The following is a 14,457-nucleotide window of genomic DNA, read 5'->3' as shown; positions in this document are numbered from 1 at the left end:
AATTAGATTCAGAGTGGAATCTTTAAAATTCTTCATGGACTAATCAACCTTCATGTCTTTCACAATTGCTTTTGTAATATTAATAGAGTTGCAAAAAAATCCACCATGGATTTCATACCCAATCTCTTAGCTTTTATTCAACCTTCAATGATGGCCCTTCATCTAGACTAAGTTGCAAAAGATGCACAAATTCTTCTGCCTTTTGTATAGATAGAAGACAAGTCTTTAAACAGTATCATAAAACCAATCCCTTCAACCTTAGTTGTTGGCATATGAGAACCATCAGTAAGCATCAGGAACCCAAGCATGACATGAGAACTGAAATGGGATTTACTTGATTTAAAATATTTCCCATGAGTGTTGGGAATGAATGTTTCCATGTTTGAATAAAGGTCTTCCATTTTGCCTTTTTCAAACACTAAGTCTTTCTTTCAGTAGTTTAATCTCCATACTCTTTGAAGAACTTTCACTTTCAAGGGTCTTATATGCTGCAATAAGCTTTACCCATATCAAATTCAAGCTTCTGATTTGCCTCACAAAGGCACACTATCTCCTTGTTTTGATGATGTTATTTGTAGGTAGCTCAAGACTAAGCTTATGTTGCTCTCCGATTATCACCTTTCCCACATCCTTTTCCTTATTTAGATCCTCAATATCCCTATGCAACTTCTTGTTCTACATAAATTTGACATGCTTTGCATCTAAAAGCCCCATTTCTTTCTGACAAAGCAAACCTTCTGTTTTACCTGAACTTCCACCTTTAGGAATGCATACACCAAATTGAAACTTAAACAACCATCTTACATGCTACAATAAGCTCTAGAACCTTATGCTTAAAAAGAGCTTCATGGATAATGGAAATCTACAGGTCACCATAGAATGTTGTGGCCTCAGCTTCCTAGAATTCATCTCATTTCTTCTCTCTTAGATTGGCCTTGTCACTATCATGCCAATTCACATCACCTCTACACCCCACCATATATATATATATACACTAGATCTTTTGCAACCAATACCAACTCTTTGAAATGCAATAGTGATCATAACACTCACTAATTCTGGTTCAATAAGTGACAACTTTTTTTTTATCTAGATCAGAAATACATTGAGAAAATATGAACTTTGATAGGTGTAGCTTAAGTAATCTGGGTGATTACCTTCTTTATTTCTTTCTTTTTAAGTTAAAAGTTGAAACAAGTATATACATCTTACAAGTTACAACCTTAAAACAAGTAGATAAAACCAGCTGAGTTAACTTTTCATTTCTAGAAAACTTAGAAAGTATTGTTGGACCTAAGGTAAACTCAATAAAGGATCTGTAAAAAACTAACAAATTCGTAACTTTTTTTATCTGAGTAAGAACTAGAAGTTGATATTAAACAAAACATAATTTACTCAAATGACATCTAGGACTTCAAAAATATAGAAGTATATAGCCTGTTTTGGTTAAATAGTTCTTAAGGACATAAAAGCAAGTTAAATATTTTACATGAAAATGTAGTTTTCCAGTTTTGATTCCTGAAAATCCACATAAGCTGTTGCAAAATTACTTGTTTTAGGATGCACATTCTGGGATCAAGTGAAGAGTATTTGCTCATCCACTTGATGTTCATTTTGGGTAATACCAATCTCCTGATTTTACCAAAGCATGAACCGGAAACTCATGCTTTTACTTCATTATGTCACATGATTGCTAGTGTTTCACATCCTTTTGCTTTTGTTCTATGATCTATTAGTTGTTGCAGGAATACCAACTTCATAATTCATGATGTCTCAACATTTAGATTTAAGATTGCAATTTTATTTTATTTTTTTCTGGGTTTTAGATGATGAGGTCATTGTACCTGAATGTGAATTGCAAGATATATCAATTACACAACTATTGGATGCTCTGCATGAGGACAATACAATTGCTCTGCTAGACCTCTCACAATTTATTAAGTAATAACAGTACCAATACCATCATTAATTTGATATTGTCATATTGTCATTTTAGAGTAATGAATTGTGATGCAACCACTTCTTACATTTTCTCAAACAATGTCAGTTCTTTTCAATTTGCATTGCATAACCCTTTACAGTACCAGTTCTCATGTAAAATTCTTCAATATTGATCATCTATTCATTTGTTTTTTGTTCAAGAAAACGAAACAGTGTAGAAACTTCATAAAATATTCATTTGTTTTGGTCCAACTTCATTATTCCAGGTTTGTACGTAAATTATTTGCTACAACTCTTTCACTTTCGTATGTTCAAACTTCAAAGCAATGTTGCATAGACTCTCCTACATGGAATGCATCAGTGTCCAACACCCATGGTTTCTTGATGACACTTAAATGCACAATTTCCTCTTATCTCTTATCAGAAAAGGGTGTTTGGCCCCAATCAGCTTCCTGCCAATTGGGATATTCATGGCTTGTATTGAAAAACAAAGGCTTACCACACAAATTGCTAGATTTATGCACATTTTACAAAAAAGTAATCATGTGTATATGTTTCAATAGACATGTCTTGAGGCTGTCAGATTTTGAATCACATGTCTTTGGCTAAAGTTATTGGTAATGACATAGCTTGATAGCCATCTAATGTTGTTGCATCAAGATTTGATATCTTGATAGCCATCGCTACCAATATAATGAACTTATCCAATAGTTGGAAATCTATTTTGCTATATTTTTATTAGGTTGATAATTATGTGTTCACCCTTCCCATATAGGTTTTATATGTCTTGACTACCATCTTGGTGATAATTTACTAAGAAATGATCGAAGGGTTAATTTTGAGACACCCAATTGATCTTCCAAAGCTTATTCCAAACAAGGCAACTTAAAGATTCTAGCATAATAGTAATGGTTGCAGTTCATTTATTTTCAACAAACAATTTTCCTACTATCACTAAACATGTAATATGGATAAACTTGAGCAAATGCGCCATATTGTGTGATATAGGCTAGATTATACAAGAATATGAAGAGAGAAAATTCTCTCCTAACCACTATTAGGCACCAGGCCTCCCACTTGGTTGAATATAGGTAAGATCATTTTTTATCTGGATACTCAATAGTACGATGCTTGAGAATCCATGAACCACTTATGATTATGAAACAATCCAACAAAAGCTTTATACCTTGAAGCATCAAAAGTAGTTCCGATCTAATAAAGTTTCCAGATTAAAAGGAAACAAATTTCCTTAAGGCTTCGTTTGGTTTGTGGGATGGGGATAAGAAAAAGGGAATATTCAGAAAATATTCCCTTTTTTCTCATTTGTTTTGAGGGAAAGAGAGGAATGTGATGAGAAAAGAGTGGGATGTCAGAAAAGAGTGGAAAATTTTGGAAAAACATGGTTACAATTGAAAGAAGTCAAAGAACCATTGTCTTCCCGTCTTTACCAGATCTACAGCGAACTAGATAGTAGCGGTCACGCACAGGCGAAGCGACCCTCTTCTCTCTTCTCTCTCACCTTCTTCCCGTCTTCACTAGATCTACGACGAACTAGTGTCACAAGTGACCATTTTTCCGCGCCATCAAGTACTATCACCACGCCCACAACATGCCATCCAAGTGTCCAAGTGTGTGTCTTGGGTGGGACATTGCATGTATTTTGTATGGGGGGATTGCCAATGGCGTTATTGTAATTCTGTAGTATGATTTTTTACCTTTTTGATGTTTCTTATTGTTACTCCCCCAAAAGCTTAACGTACTCTTTGAGGGGAGGTAGGTAGTCGAGTGAGACAATAGCGTGTAAAGGTTAAGCACGAGATCCCCTCGACACTGAACTGTGTGCTTGTGCTTACCATCAATCAATGCAATACAAGTAGCCTTTTGACTAATTTGTGTGCCTTCTTGTTGCCTTTTGTGTGTTGTTGCTTGCATTCATAGGCTTTTTCGACCCCATCGAGCACCGCACGGGGCCTCGTCGAATAGCCCCGTGACACTAGGGCGAACCAAGCAGCGGTGACGTGCAGGCAAAGCGAACCAGAGTAGTGGAGACGACAAACGAAGAAGAAGAAGAAGAAGAAGAAGAAGAAGAAGAAGAAGAAGAAGAAGAAAGAGAGATTAGAGAGGGGACACACAGATCTACCGCCGCTGCAAGACAACGGAGTGAGAGAGAAAATGGGGGAAGAGGGGAAGAAGAAGGAGAAGAGAGAAGAAAATTAGGGAGATAGAGCGGGAGAGGGAAGCCGGAGATGGGTTCAAATCCACCGCTTCTCTTCCTAGTCGTCACTCTGTTCGGTCGAGAGGAGGACAAAGGTGACCCTTTTTACATTTTCCCATCCCATCCCATCCCAATAAAACCAAACAATGTTTTTACACTTAATTTTTTACACTTTCCCATCCCATCTTTTCCCATCCCACCCAAATCTTCCCACAAACCAAACAGAGCCTAAGAAAATACTATTTAGGTGATCCAAATTTCGAAAAAAATTATATAAACCCAAAATTGGTTTTCAACTTTGTGCTTCCTCAGCCCAGTATAGTGCAGAGGATTAGCATCATACTTTTGTATTGTTTAGACGCAATTACCTTTGACTTGCTTAGTATCAATTGTCTATTAGATCAATAACCCTAAAATATTTGTATAGGATGGCCGAGTTTATATACCCATCTTTGTTGAAAATGACTTAATTAGCACTATCATGTATAGTACACATTTACTTCATTGTGAAACAATGTTAAACATTTGTGGTTGCTGCCACATGTCTCCACACATCAAATCAGCCCCTTAAATTTTGAAATCGGATATCTCATAGGTTTGTTGATACATGTATTGAATTGGTAAGTATAAAAATGGATATGAATGTACATAAATGTGATAAACTTTCATATAAATGTTTTCATTTCTCAGTAAACCGTGGAATGAAATTCCTGAAAAATAAGCTATGAAAATTATAATAGTCCTAAAATTCATAATGACTTATTGTAGAAAAAGCACGTGCAAGAGCATTGCCATGTGCATGCTTACTAGTATATAAGAATCTCTTTAACCTAACAAGTTTTTTCCAACAAAACTAATTTAAAGAATTAAACTACTTGACCATAAATTTTTATAGGCTCGTCCAAACTTTCTTATCCTCCAAAAATGGATCATTAACACCACTTCCCAGTTCCCACTCAATGGGCGATCTTCTCACCAATTCTCTTAATTGCATATTCAAGTGGAAACCCACGAGTTCGAATCTTCATTGAAGTATATAATTAAACTTTTCATTTAATAAAAACAATTTAAATATTTAAGCATTTAAAATATTCATTTATATAAGTATTTTTTATAATTATTTTCAAATTAACTATAACTTAATTCATTTCATAACTAATTGACAAAAGTTTTAAAGTTAAATAATAATCATATATACAATAAAGCAATTTTGGAGAAAGTGGTTTGAGTAAACATTTGGTGACATTAGCAACAGTTATTTTTTGTAACCGTTGCAAAACTCCTTTTTTTTTTTGCCACAAATGTTATTAATATCACGAAAAGGAGAACTTCCGCAACGTTTTATTTAAACGTCGCGAAAGGATGACTTTTTGGTAGTGATTATATTGTAAATCCAATTCTCCAGTTTTTCTGTTTTTTTTAGCCCTTTAATCTATTTTGCCACCGCTGATGGATCTCTACTCATGATAGTTTGAATATCTACTTCTTATTCAAAGAGAAACTTGAAAATCCCATTTAATGTATTTCTCCACATCAACCCTCCTCTATATATGCCCAAGTTGTTCAAACTGTTCAAAACATCCTCTTCCTCCCATATCACTCTCCCAATGTAACTCCACATAAGAACAACGCAAACAACCCCTTACAAAGAAGGCGATGGAATCTATATATTCGTGAAACTCCTTACAACAAAGTGAACAAAATCTCCACATGAATCATTTACAGGAGCGAACCTGATTCTTGTTTTTAAAGGAAGCAGCCTAATTTGCATTCTTCCTGGGCCAGTTACAAGGAGCCATCTGCTTAATTTGTTTGTAATACAAAGGAATTTTGTATTAGTGTAAATGTTTGGAAGTGCTAATAGGTTGAATGTAAATTCTGGTTTATTTTTGTTCCAATTTTGACTCTGTTATGTTTACTTAGGAGTAAAATGGGAATGGTATTGTTCCTGCTTTATTTGAGAATGAAGTTAGGAGGTTTTTTTTGTTTGTAAAATGATGTGGTAATCTACTTTAGAGAGAGAGATAGAGTTAAGGTAAGAGTAAGGTAAGAGGAAGGTGGTGTAATTTTTAATCATTTTTTGGGATGTATAATTTGCGCCACCAATGAGTAAAAATTTGACAAATGGAGTAGAAGTGCAAATCATCATTACAAACAAATACATGAAATCTGAACTGGGTGTAAAATTTATTTCTGATTCAGATATGCACTGCAAACAAACAGAGCCTCTAATTGCCCAAGAGCCTAATAAGTAGTAAGAATATCCAGAAAAACGCTGTAAAGGAAGAAAAAAAAAAACAAGAGGCATTCATCTCTTTTTCTTTTCTGTCATAACATTCCTTCTCATTTCTAGTATAACCTCTATACTAACATTACAAGATTCCAACTTCAAAATTATCTCCTCAAAAAATCAAGATCGATAACAGCAATCGAAGGAACCAATCAAGATCGATAACAGCAATTGAAGGAACCAATCAAGATCGATAACAGCAATAATGGAAGTAAGGAACCAATAAAACATTAGGTTGTGTTTGGTTGCAATGCAAATATTGATGGCTTACGAAATTTGTATTGGGTTCAGTTTCATTTTTGTTTGTTTGTAATTATGATTTGTACTGTTTGTCTCTCTTGCATTCACCGGCAATACAGGCTTAGCATCGGAAAAAGTGATGCAGAATTTGCACGGTCTTCTACCTATCTCAGTTCTTTCTCATATAAAATGGAGATCGCATAATCTTGCATCTTACCTTATTCCAAGACAGATAACTGGTTCATGGGAATAGAGATCTATAATCGGAATTAGAATCATCTCATTTGATTTTGATTCTGATTTAAATTCTTGTCTAAACCAAACAGGTGGGAGAATGGACCATTCCAATTCAGACTCCGACAACAAACCAAACAGCTTCAAGTCCATCTTTATCACCAAAGCCCTTTATGTTAGAGTGTGGGACTTATGAATTCATGGCTCATCGTTGTGGTCATAGGGGTTCCTTACTAAAATTCTCATTTTGGTTCAGTCGAAACTATAAGGCCCTAAAATCTCTCACCCCACTTATCATTATCCAATTTTAAATTTAAAATTGAATTTAGGAGGATAAGTGAGGAGTGGTTGAACAAATAAGGGATGTGATTGATTCTAATAGGTTGTTATAGAGGGAGTTCCTTAATGGGGAGAATTACCTACAAATAAGGATCAAAATTTTGACAAGTATTGACCCATATTGGCCGATACGTATCGTATCAGAGCCTTTCCGATATGCCCCTACAGGGGGTGTTTCGAGTCGGTGAGTGGTTTAGGGGGTAGACCGGCTTTAAATCAGCCCCTCTAAACCAGTTTCAAAAAAGAAAAAAACAGTACCGATTACCTATATTGATATTTTGAACCTTGCATACAAAATAGGTGGATAGGGTCCCTCCTTTTTATCTATCTTCTAAAAAAAAGGACCCCCCCCCCATTCGTTCTACTCTTACCACCAAATTCTTTTTGGGAAGAAAGGAGATAGTGACAAAAGGAGAATTAACTCTAGCCTCTCTAATCTAGTACTAGACTAAGTAAAAAGCTCCATTGAGAAAAATACAAGAAACCTTTGCAAAATACTGTAAACTATTAGCTCATATTCAAGAGTCCATAAGGAAAAATAGCAATTTACGAAGACAAAAAAGGAAGCATTCATGGCAATAGGCTCAATAGATATCAACTAATCTTTTGGGAAAGTTCTACTTGGCTTGAAATCGAAAGCAAGAGAGGAAGAAATAAACATTCATGGCGATGGTCTCTCCAAGTATCATTTAGTTTAGTTATTTATTATTATTTTGATGCATGCTTTTGTTGACATTCAGTCATTCAATACTTTACCCTTGCATCATCTGGAAAATTTGGAGGACTGCTAATCCAAAATGCACAAGGCTCCTTTGTTTATGCATGAACCATTCCAATTGAAGCCAGTATAGTCTTGGTAACAGAAGCAACTGCTCTTGTTGAAGGAATCCTCTTTGCTTCCTCTCTTGAAATTTCTTCAGCCATTATTGAAGATGATGCTTAATACCTAATCAATCTATTGTTGGTTGATAGTTCAAACTCTCATTTTTTGCTGCAAGAGCCTTCTCTCACACCTTGGTGATACACAGTTACTCGGTTACATATTTTCCCATCAGTGTAATCGGGTTGCTCACTCTCCGGCTAGGTTGGCTCTCTTGTAACACTCTCAAGACCTGGTTCTCTTCCTAATTTCCTCAGTTTCTGCTTTGAAGGCTGATGTTGACTGAGAATTTATGATGAATGAACTTGCCTAAGTGCCTTAAAAAAAGACCAAATAATCAATTACATCCTTTTTGCCCCCCCAATATTTATGCTCGAGGTGGAGGAAATAAAAGAAAAAATAAAAAAAAGGATAACTAAAATATACATATAATAACTGCCATCTTCTGCTTTTGTTTAGCATCAATTTGGTTCTTTTACTCAAATTGCTTGCCTACAAAGGTCTGCCCAAAGCTCCAATCTTTGGGTGCAACATTGTAAGATACAACTGTGACCCGATCACTAGTTGTGACTTCAAACGAGAGGGGCTGGTTTTTCAAATCAGCTGTGACATGCCAGTTCTGCCCCCAGTTCCTTCCCATTGGAAGCCACCCTGTTCTTGACCCCTTGATCTTCACGGCCACTACGTCACCAGCACCCGCAACGTTACTGATCAGCACTGAACAGAAGAATCCCGACCCGTCGATCCTGAACCGAATTCCTCCTTCCTTTATGCACTTCATCCTGATCCCACAAAATCAGAAACACTCGAGAACATGAGAGCCGTTCAATCTATTACATAATTTTTCTGAAGTACAGAGAACGAATGACAAACTTATCCCATTAAAAGGACAAAAGAAAATCTGCATGTTAAATGGTTATACATCTTCCAGCATCTATTCCTCTATAGATATGCTGTTGGTATTCCAGTGTCACGGGTCCCTCCCACATACCTAAGCGGCTAAGCCCCCAAATTATGGAAATTTGATCAGTACTTTCCTTGCATAGGTGTAAAGTGATTCAAACCACTGGGTTTTGAAACCATCAAATGGTGTATCCAATTAACACAAAGATCTAGGCCATCAAACTGGTCACTTAAGATCAGTGAACTTGTCTCAACCATCCAAGTGATGTGTCAAAATTCTGGACAATCCGACCAATGTACCAAGAAAAAAATTATGCTATCAAAATGGTCTCTCAAGATAAAAGAATTAATCTTGACCATCCAAACAATACACCAAAATTTCAAATAATCTTGGGCATTCAAGTAAAGGCACCAAACTTTCTTTAAAAAAACAACAAATCTAAAACAAATAAAATGAGCTTGGATCTCCTACCCACAACAATCTTATCCACACCTACCCACTGGATATTTTACAGCTGTACATTGGGAACATATTTTGTGTTTACATGTTACCATTACCTGTTCATGACTGGGCCTGAGCTTGGCTTTTGTCAAAATTCTAATAGGCCTGAGTCCAAGACAGTGTAAAGTTAGGCCCAAAGCCCAGTCCGTGAACAGGTCAAGTTATCATTCATGGGAAGATGTCCCCAATGTACAGCTAGTGTCTTGTGGGTAAAAGATCCAGATTCAAATAAAACGATGTACCAAATAACACCAGAAATTTGGGTTATGCATCCCAAGATAAGTCAATTGCAACCATCCAAATGATGCACTAATACTTGATTCAATCCATTGATCATAGAAAACCATTGTAATGGCTTTAGACTTATTGATTTGGTACCTCATTTGAAAGAGCTAAATTAGCCAGCATCTCCATGCAAAATTTGGCTGGCTGATATTAATTGATTTTTCCTAGGAGGCCGTTTTAATGGTCTAGGTCTTTCACATATTTTGTATTTCACTTTATTTGGCAGATTTTTCTTTTTTATTTTGTGCTTTAATTGGATGTTCAATATTAATAGATTTGAGCCATTAGAGTGGTTTCCCAATATAATGGATTCATTTCAACCATCCAAGTGATACCAAAATTTCAACCAATCTAAAGTTCTAAACCATCCAAATAATGTAACAAATCATCCCAAAAATCCAATCTAGCAAAGTGGTTTCTCACTCTCTTTAAGCAATAGATCATTCTTATCCATCTAAGCGATGCGCTAAAGTAAACCAACATCAAAGTGACATCTATAAATAGATCAATGAATTTGAGCCATGTAAGTAATGTGCTAGAGTTTTCATAAGGTAAAATATTTGATTATTTTCTTTGCCATTAACTAACATCAAACATCACTTAGTCTCATATATATATATTTTTTTTTGCTTTGAAGTGCAAAATTAATATATAGGCGCAATTGGGTAATTTCTCATTCATCATTGACAATTTGTTAGGGGGTTAAACATTACATGAATATATGAGAGGCTACATACATGTGTAAATAAAGGACAAAGATATAAGTTTAACATTATATAATCAAATTTAATTTTTATGACCTACACCAATGCCAAAACAAATTTAACATTATACGTACAATATGTTAATTTATAATATTATACAATTAATAAAATATATCAAAAGTTAAAGTCTGCAATTCCAACCTAACTCAGGCCTAATGTAGGGCCTTGCCCAAGCTTATATTACTGCCTTACTGGCCTTGGGTGTGAGCTGGTTATGTGCTTTATTAAAGGTGCTAAGCCCACGGTTGGGTCATGATCACCCTTGGCCCCAAAATTTAAGGGTTCCTTGTAATTTTCCATTTTTTATTTATTAATGTTAATATTGATAAGGAAGAATTCAATCGAATAAGCATGTCCCATAACGGAAAAGAGAGAATAAACAATAGGACCTACCAAGTTGGAAAGCAAAACTTGAGTTACATGTAACAAAAAGTCAGCAACATCTTCCTATGGACCCAAGCACCATTTGCCCATCTAACATCACTTCTTTTCCAATTAATTAAGGCTGTGTTTGGTTTGACACCCTTCCTTTCCCTACCTTTTCTTTCAAACCAGACACAGTCTAAAGGGATAATGATAAAAATGCATAATCATCATTTAAGTCTTGTCCCGACTATATGACATCATCTACATGAATCCTATTTTACCATTTTGTTCTATTAAATGTCATATCCAATGTTAAAATATGGGTTCTTAATTCTTAAATCATTTCTTACTACCTCAACCCATATAATTCTCGGCTTGTCCCTACTTCTTATAGTCCCTTTTATTATCTCAACCAATATGGTTTTCTTTCACATGACCAAATCAGTTTTGTTTATTTTCCCTCATTGCCCATGGGAGATATTCTTACGTTCCTTTGAATGAGTTTTACCTGTCTTTTTCTTGCTTTTCACCCACTCATCTCAAAATTTGTATTTTGTTACATTCATTTTCTTTCCATATATTGTTTCTTAACTACCCTACGTTCTACTTCATACGATGTTGCCCTTGTTACGACTGTTTTGAAATTCTCTTCTCAGCTTAAGTGATTTTCACCTGTCACCATCCATTTTGCCCATCATGCACTAATTCCATAGAAAAGTCTATAAAAGACAAATCATTTGCACTAATCTTGATCATTATATTATCATATAATGACAAAACGTATCAAAATTGAATTAGATGGTGCTATTCTCACTGCGAGCTGAGTGAGAATAGCACCATCAAAAGTTTAATACATCTTATTAAATTAGGCTATTATCAGGGGTATGTCTGTCTTGTCAAAAGCAGCTATAGACGCCACAAAACCGGCGATGGAGTACAATTATGTATGTTGTCGTCACATGAGGAATTGGAGTTGGCCGGAGCCGGACACTGTTACACCAGCTAGGTATAGAGTTAACTTTGTCGCCAAACAAGAAAAGTTTTTTAGATAAAACAAAGGACATACAAATCAAGGCCTCATCAGATTTGAGGTTGTCCCGGTTGTTGGGTCTCGATCTCAGGGGTCAGGACTTTGGACTGGACCCAGTGGCAATGCAATGCAATGCAACGCCAAAACTTTTGAAACCCGAAGAATCTTATTATTAAATCAATCATTTAGGCGCATTTTAGTAATCTCGTGAAGATTAAAACTTAAAAAGGGATATTTACTCCGACACCCCTCATAGTTTCACTTATTTGCTAGAAACCTACTACAGAGTTTATTTATCATAAAAAACACCCCCTTATGCCTTATGCATTGCAACAGTTTTATTTATTGCTTCTTTTTCTTAAATAGAAAGGAAATGACATTTTTTTACCTTAACATTCAATTGACCAAATTGAAATTGTTCTTAATAAAGAAAATGAAGAAAATTCAATTTTTACCCAACAACTCTATTTCTAGAAGGATAAATGAGTATTATTAGAGATATTTTTGAAATAAAAAAACCCTGAATCCATACCCTTTTTTACATTTTCTAATATCAAGGGACCATAAATTGCAATGAGTGTTTTAATAATATATAAAAACCATAGAGTAGTTTTTAGTAAATATGTGAAATCATAGGGCTATCATAGTTGCTAAATGATTAGGGAGTCCAATATCATATAGTTTTTATATAATTGAACCCAACACTAAGGAAAGATGTGCGCAATATAGCGAATCTACGCACTCCTTGAGCGTATATTAGCAAAAGACCAGGCTCGTTATTCGTTAAGCGCAAGTTAGCAAACAGCAATGGAGAGGGGGGAGAGGTGCAGCGTACCTGCGATACTGTACAGGCATGCTAGCAGCTTTCCAGACGGCGATCTTTTCGAAGGCCTCGATGGGTAGGACGAAGTGTTTGTTGGGAGGATTGCAGTGGCCGCCACCGTCGGACGGCAAGCCATAGTTCGGCGCGCAGAAATTGGTGACGGTGACGATAATGGAAGTCCCTGGAATGCACCATCTCAGGTCCTCGACGCACCTCAGCTCGAAACAAGCACCGCAGATCTGGCCCCGGTCGAAGAGGGCAGTGCTCAGCCCGACGGTGGCCATTCCGTAGCCATTCTTCGCTAGGTCACCGTAGCCACAGGCCCCTCCGGCGTCGTCCCTAGGGTCGGATGCGGCGTAGTAGGTGGCTCTGGCGGATCTCCACTCGGTCATTGGGGTTGCTGAGGAATAGGAGGGGGGAGAAGCAGAAGCATATACAGCACCAGCTGCTCTCCATGTTAGGACTACCGTGTATAGAAGTAGTATGGTGTGAATGAGGTTAATTGACATTTCCTTCTCTTCTCGTGCGTCTCGGGTTCTGTTCTTTCTTTGTGTTAAGGGGTTTGTGTGAGAGAGAGAGAGAGAGAGAGAGAGAGAGAGAGTGGGGGAAGAGACTACCGAGGGAGAGAGAGAGAGAGAGAGAGAGCAGCAAACACAAAGAAGCAGAGTGATTAGTTTTTCCGAACAACCATTTTTAATGTGAGGACTGAGGAGTGAGAAGTGACGTAACGAGTGACCAAATGGGGATGAAGCCTTTGAGACCCAGTCCAACGGATGTACCTGCGCTTGCAAAATTTGTATTTTTAATGGGCTGGATTTGAAATTAAGGCTCAGTTTGGAAGGAGTTTAAATACAAAAAATGCAGAGTGCAAATGCTTGTATTTTATATTATTTTGTAAATATTTATATTTGTATGAGTAAGGTTCAACTTAAAAAGATTATAAATACAATAAGATTTTGCATTTTACATATTTAAATTTATACTCCTTCCAAAATAAGGCTAAGGGTACTACGTTTCACCAAACCAGGCGCACTCAGGAACTGGTGCGTTTGAACTTTGGACAGAGTCAGTTTCTATTATACTTGTTTGAAATTGGGCTGGTGGACTGAATGCAAGTGCACTATAAGTTCAGCCCAAACAAGTGCAAAAGGAGTCCAAATCTCCTGAAACAAAAACTCTGAAAGCATGGAGTCCAGTGGCACATAAAGAATATTTCATGTACATGTATCTTGAATTCATGTGAAGATGTTTCCTACATACAGTTGGATGCCTATGCATGCAGGATGTTTGTAGGATTTTTGCTTTCGAGAGAACTTGTCAAGTGAATCATCACTCTTTTCAAGGGTAATTTGGTTATGTAAAACATTTAAATGTTTATATACATAACTTTTATTAATTGTCACTAATCAAAATCTTAATGAAAGTTGAGTTTTGGACAATAAAACTTATGGCGTTCTCTCGAGGTTAGTTTTAGATAATATCTCTTTTTTGAGTGGTTACTACAACCATAATGATACGGCTCCTTATCCAATTTTATTTTAATTAATTTTTAAATCAGAATGGACCATCTGTTAAAACCAAATGATCGAACCGTTTGACCTAAAAAATGGTGGCAAAAACGGTTCCGTATCCGGTCCGTTTTTTA

At 36.2% G+C, this 14,457-nt stretch overlaps 1 protein-coding gene across 1 annotated transcript; it reads right to left on the bottom strand.

Moving 5' to 3' along the window:
• Positions 1–8,428: 8,428 nt before the first annotated feature.
• On the bottom strand, positions 8,429–13,553 carry LOC104590522 (expansin-A13-like). The gene is made up of 2 exons (XM_010249257.3): positions 12,825–13,553; positions 8,429–8,921 (listed from the first exon to the last, which is right to left on the bottom strand). The coding sequence occupies exons 1-2, from the start codon at positions 13,319–13,321 to the stop codon at positions 8,615–8,617; spliced, it is 804 nt and encodes a 267-aa protein (XP_010247559.1). The 5' UTR covers positions 13,322–13,553; the 3' UTR covers positions 8,429–8,614.
• Between the last annotated feature and the right edge of the window lie 904 nt (positions 13,554–14,457).

Source organism: Nelumbo nucifera, chromosome 3, assembly GCF_055504915.1.
Source record: "Nelumbo nucifera cultivar China Antique chromosome 3, China Antique-T2T, whole genome shotgun sequence".
In the NCBI taxonomy this organism is placed as follows: Eukaryota; Viridiplantae; Streptophyta; class Magnoliopsida; order Proteales; family Nelumbonaceae; genus Nelumbo; species Nelumbo nucifera.
The sequence above is the reverse complement of the archived record's forward strand: the minus strand, read 5'-3'. Positions and strand labels throughout refer to the sequence as shown.

Excerpts from the sequence above, each read along its gene's own strand:
- LOC104590522 (XM_010249257.3), bottom strand. The coding sequence starts at position 13,321 with ATGTCAATTAACCTCATTCACACCATACTACTTCTATACACGGTAGTC. Across the intron at positions 8,922-12,824 it reads ATGCCTGTACAGTATCGCAG|GATGAAGTGCATAAAGGAAG; the intron begins GTACGCTGCACC and ends TTGTGGGATCAG.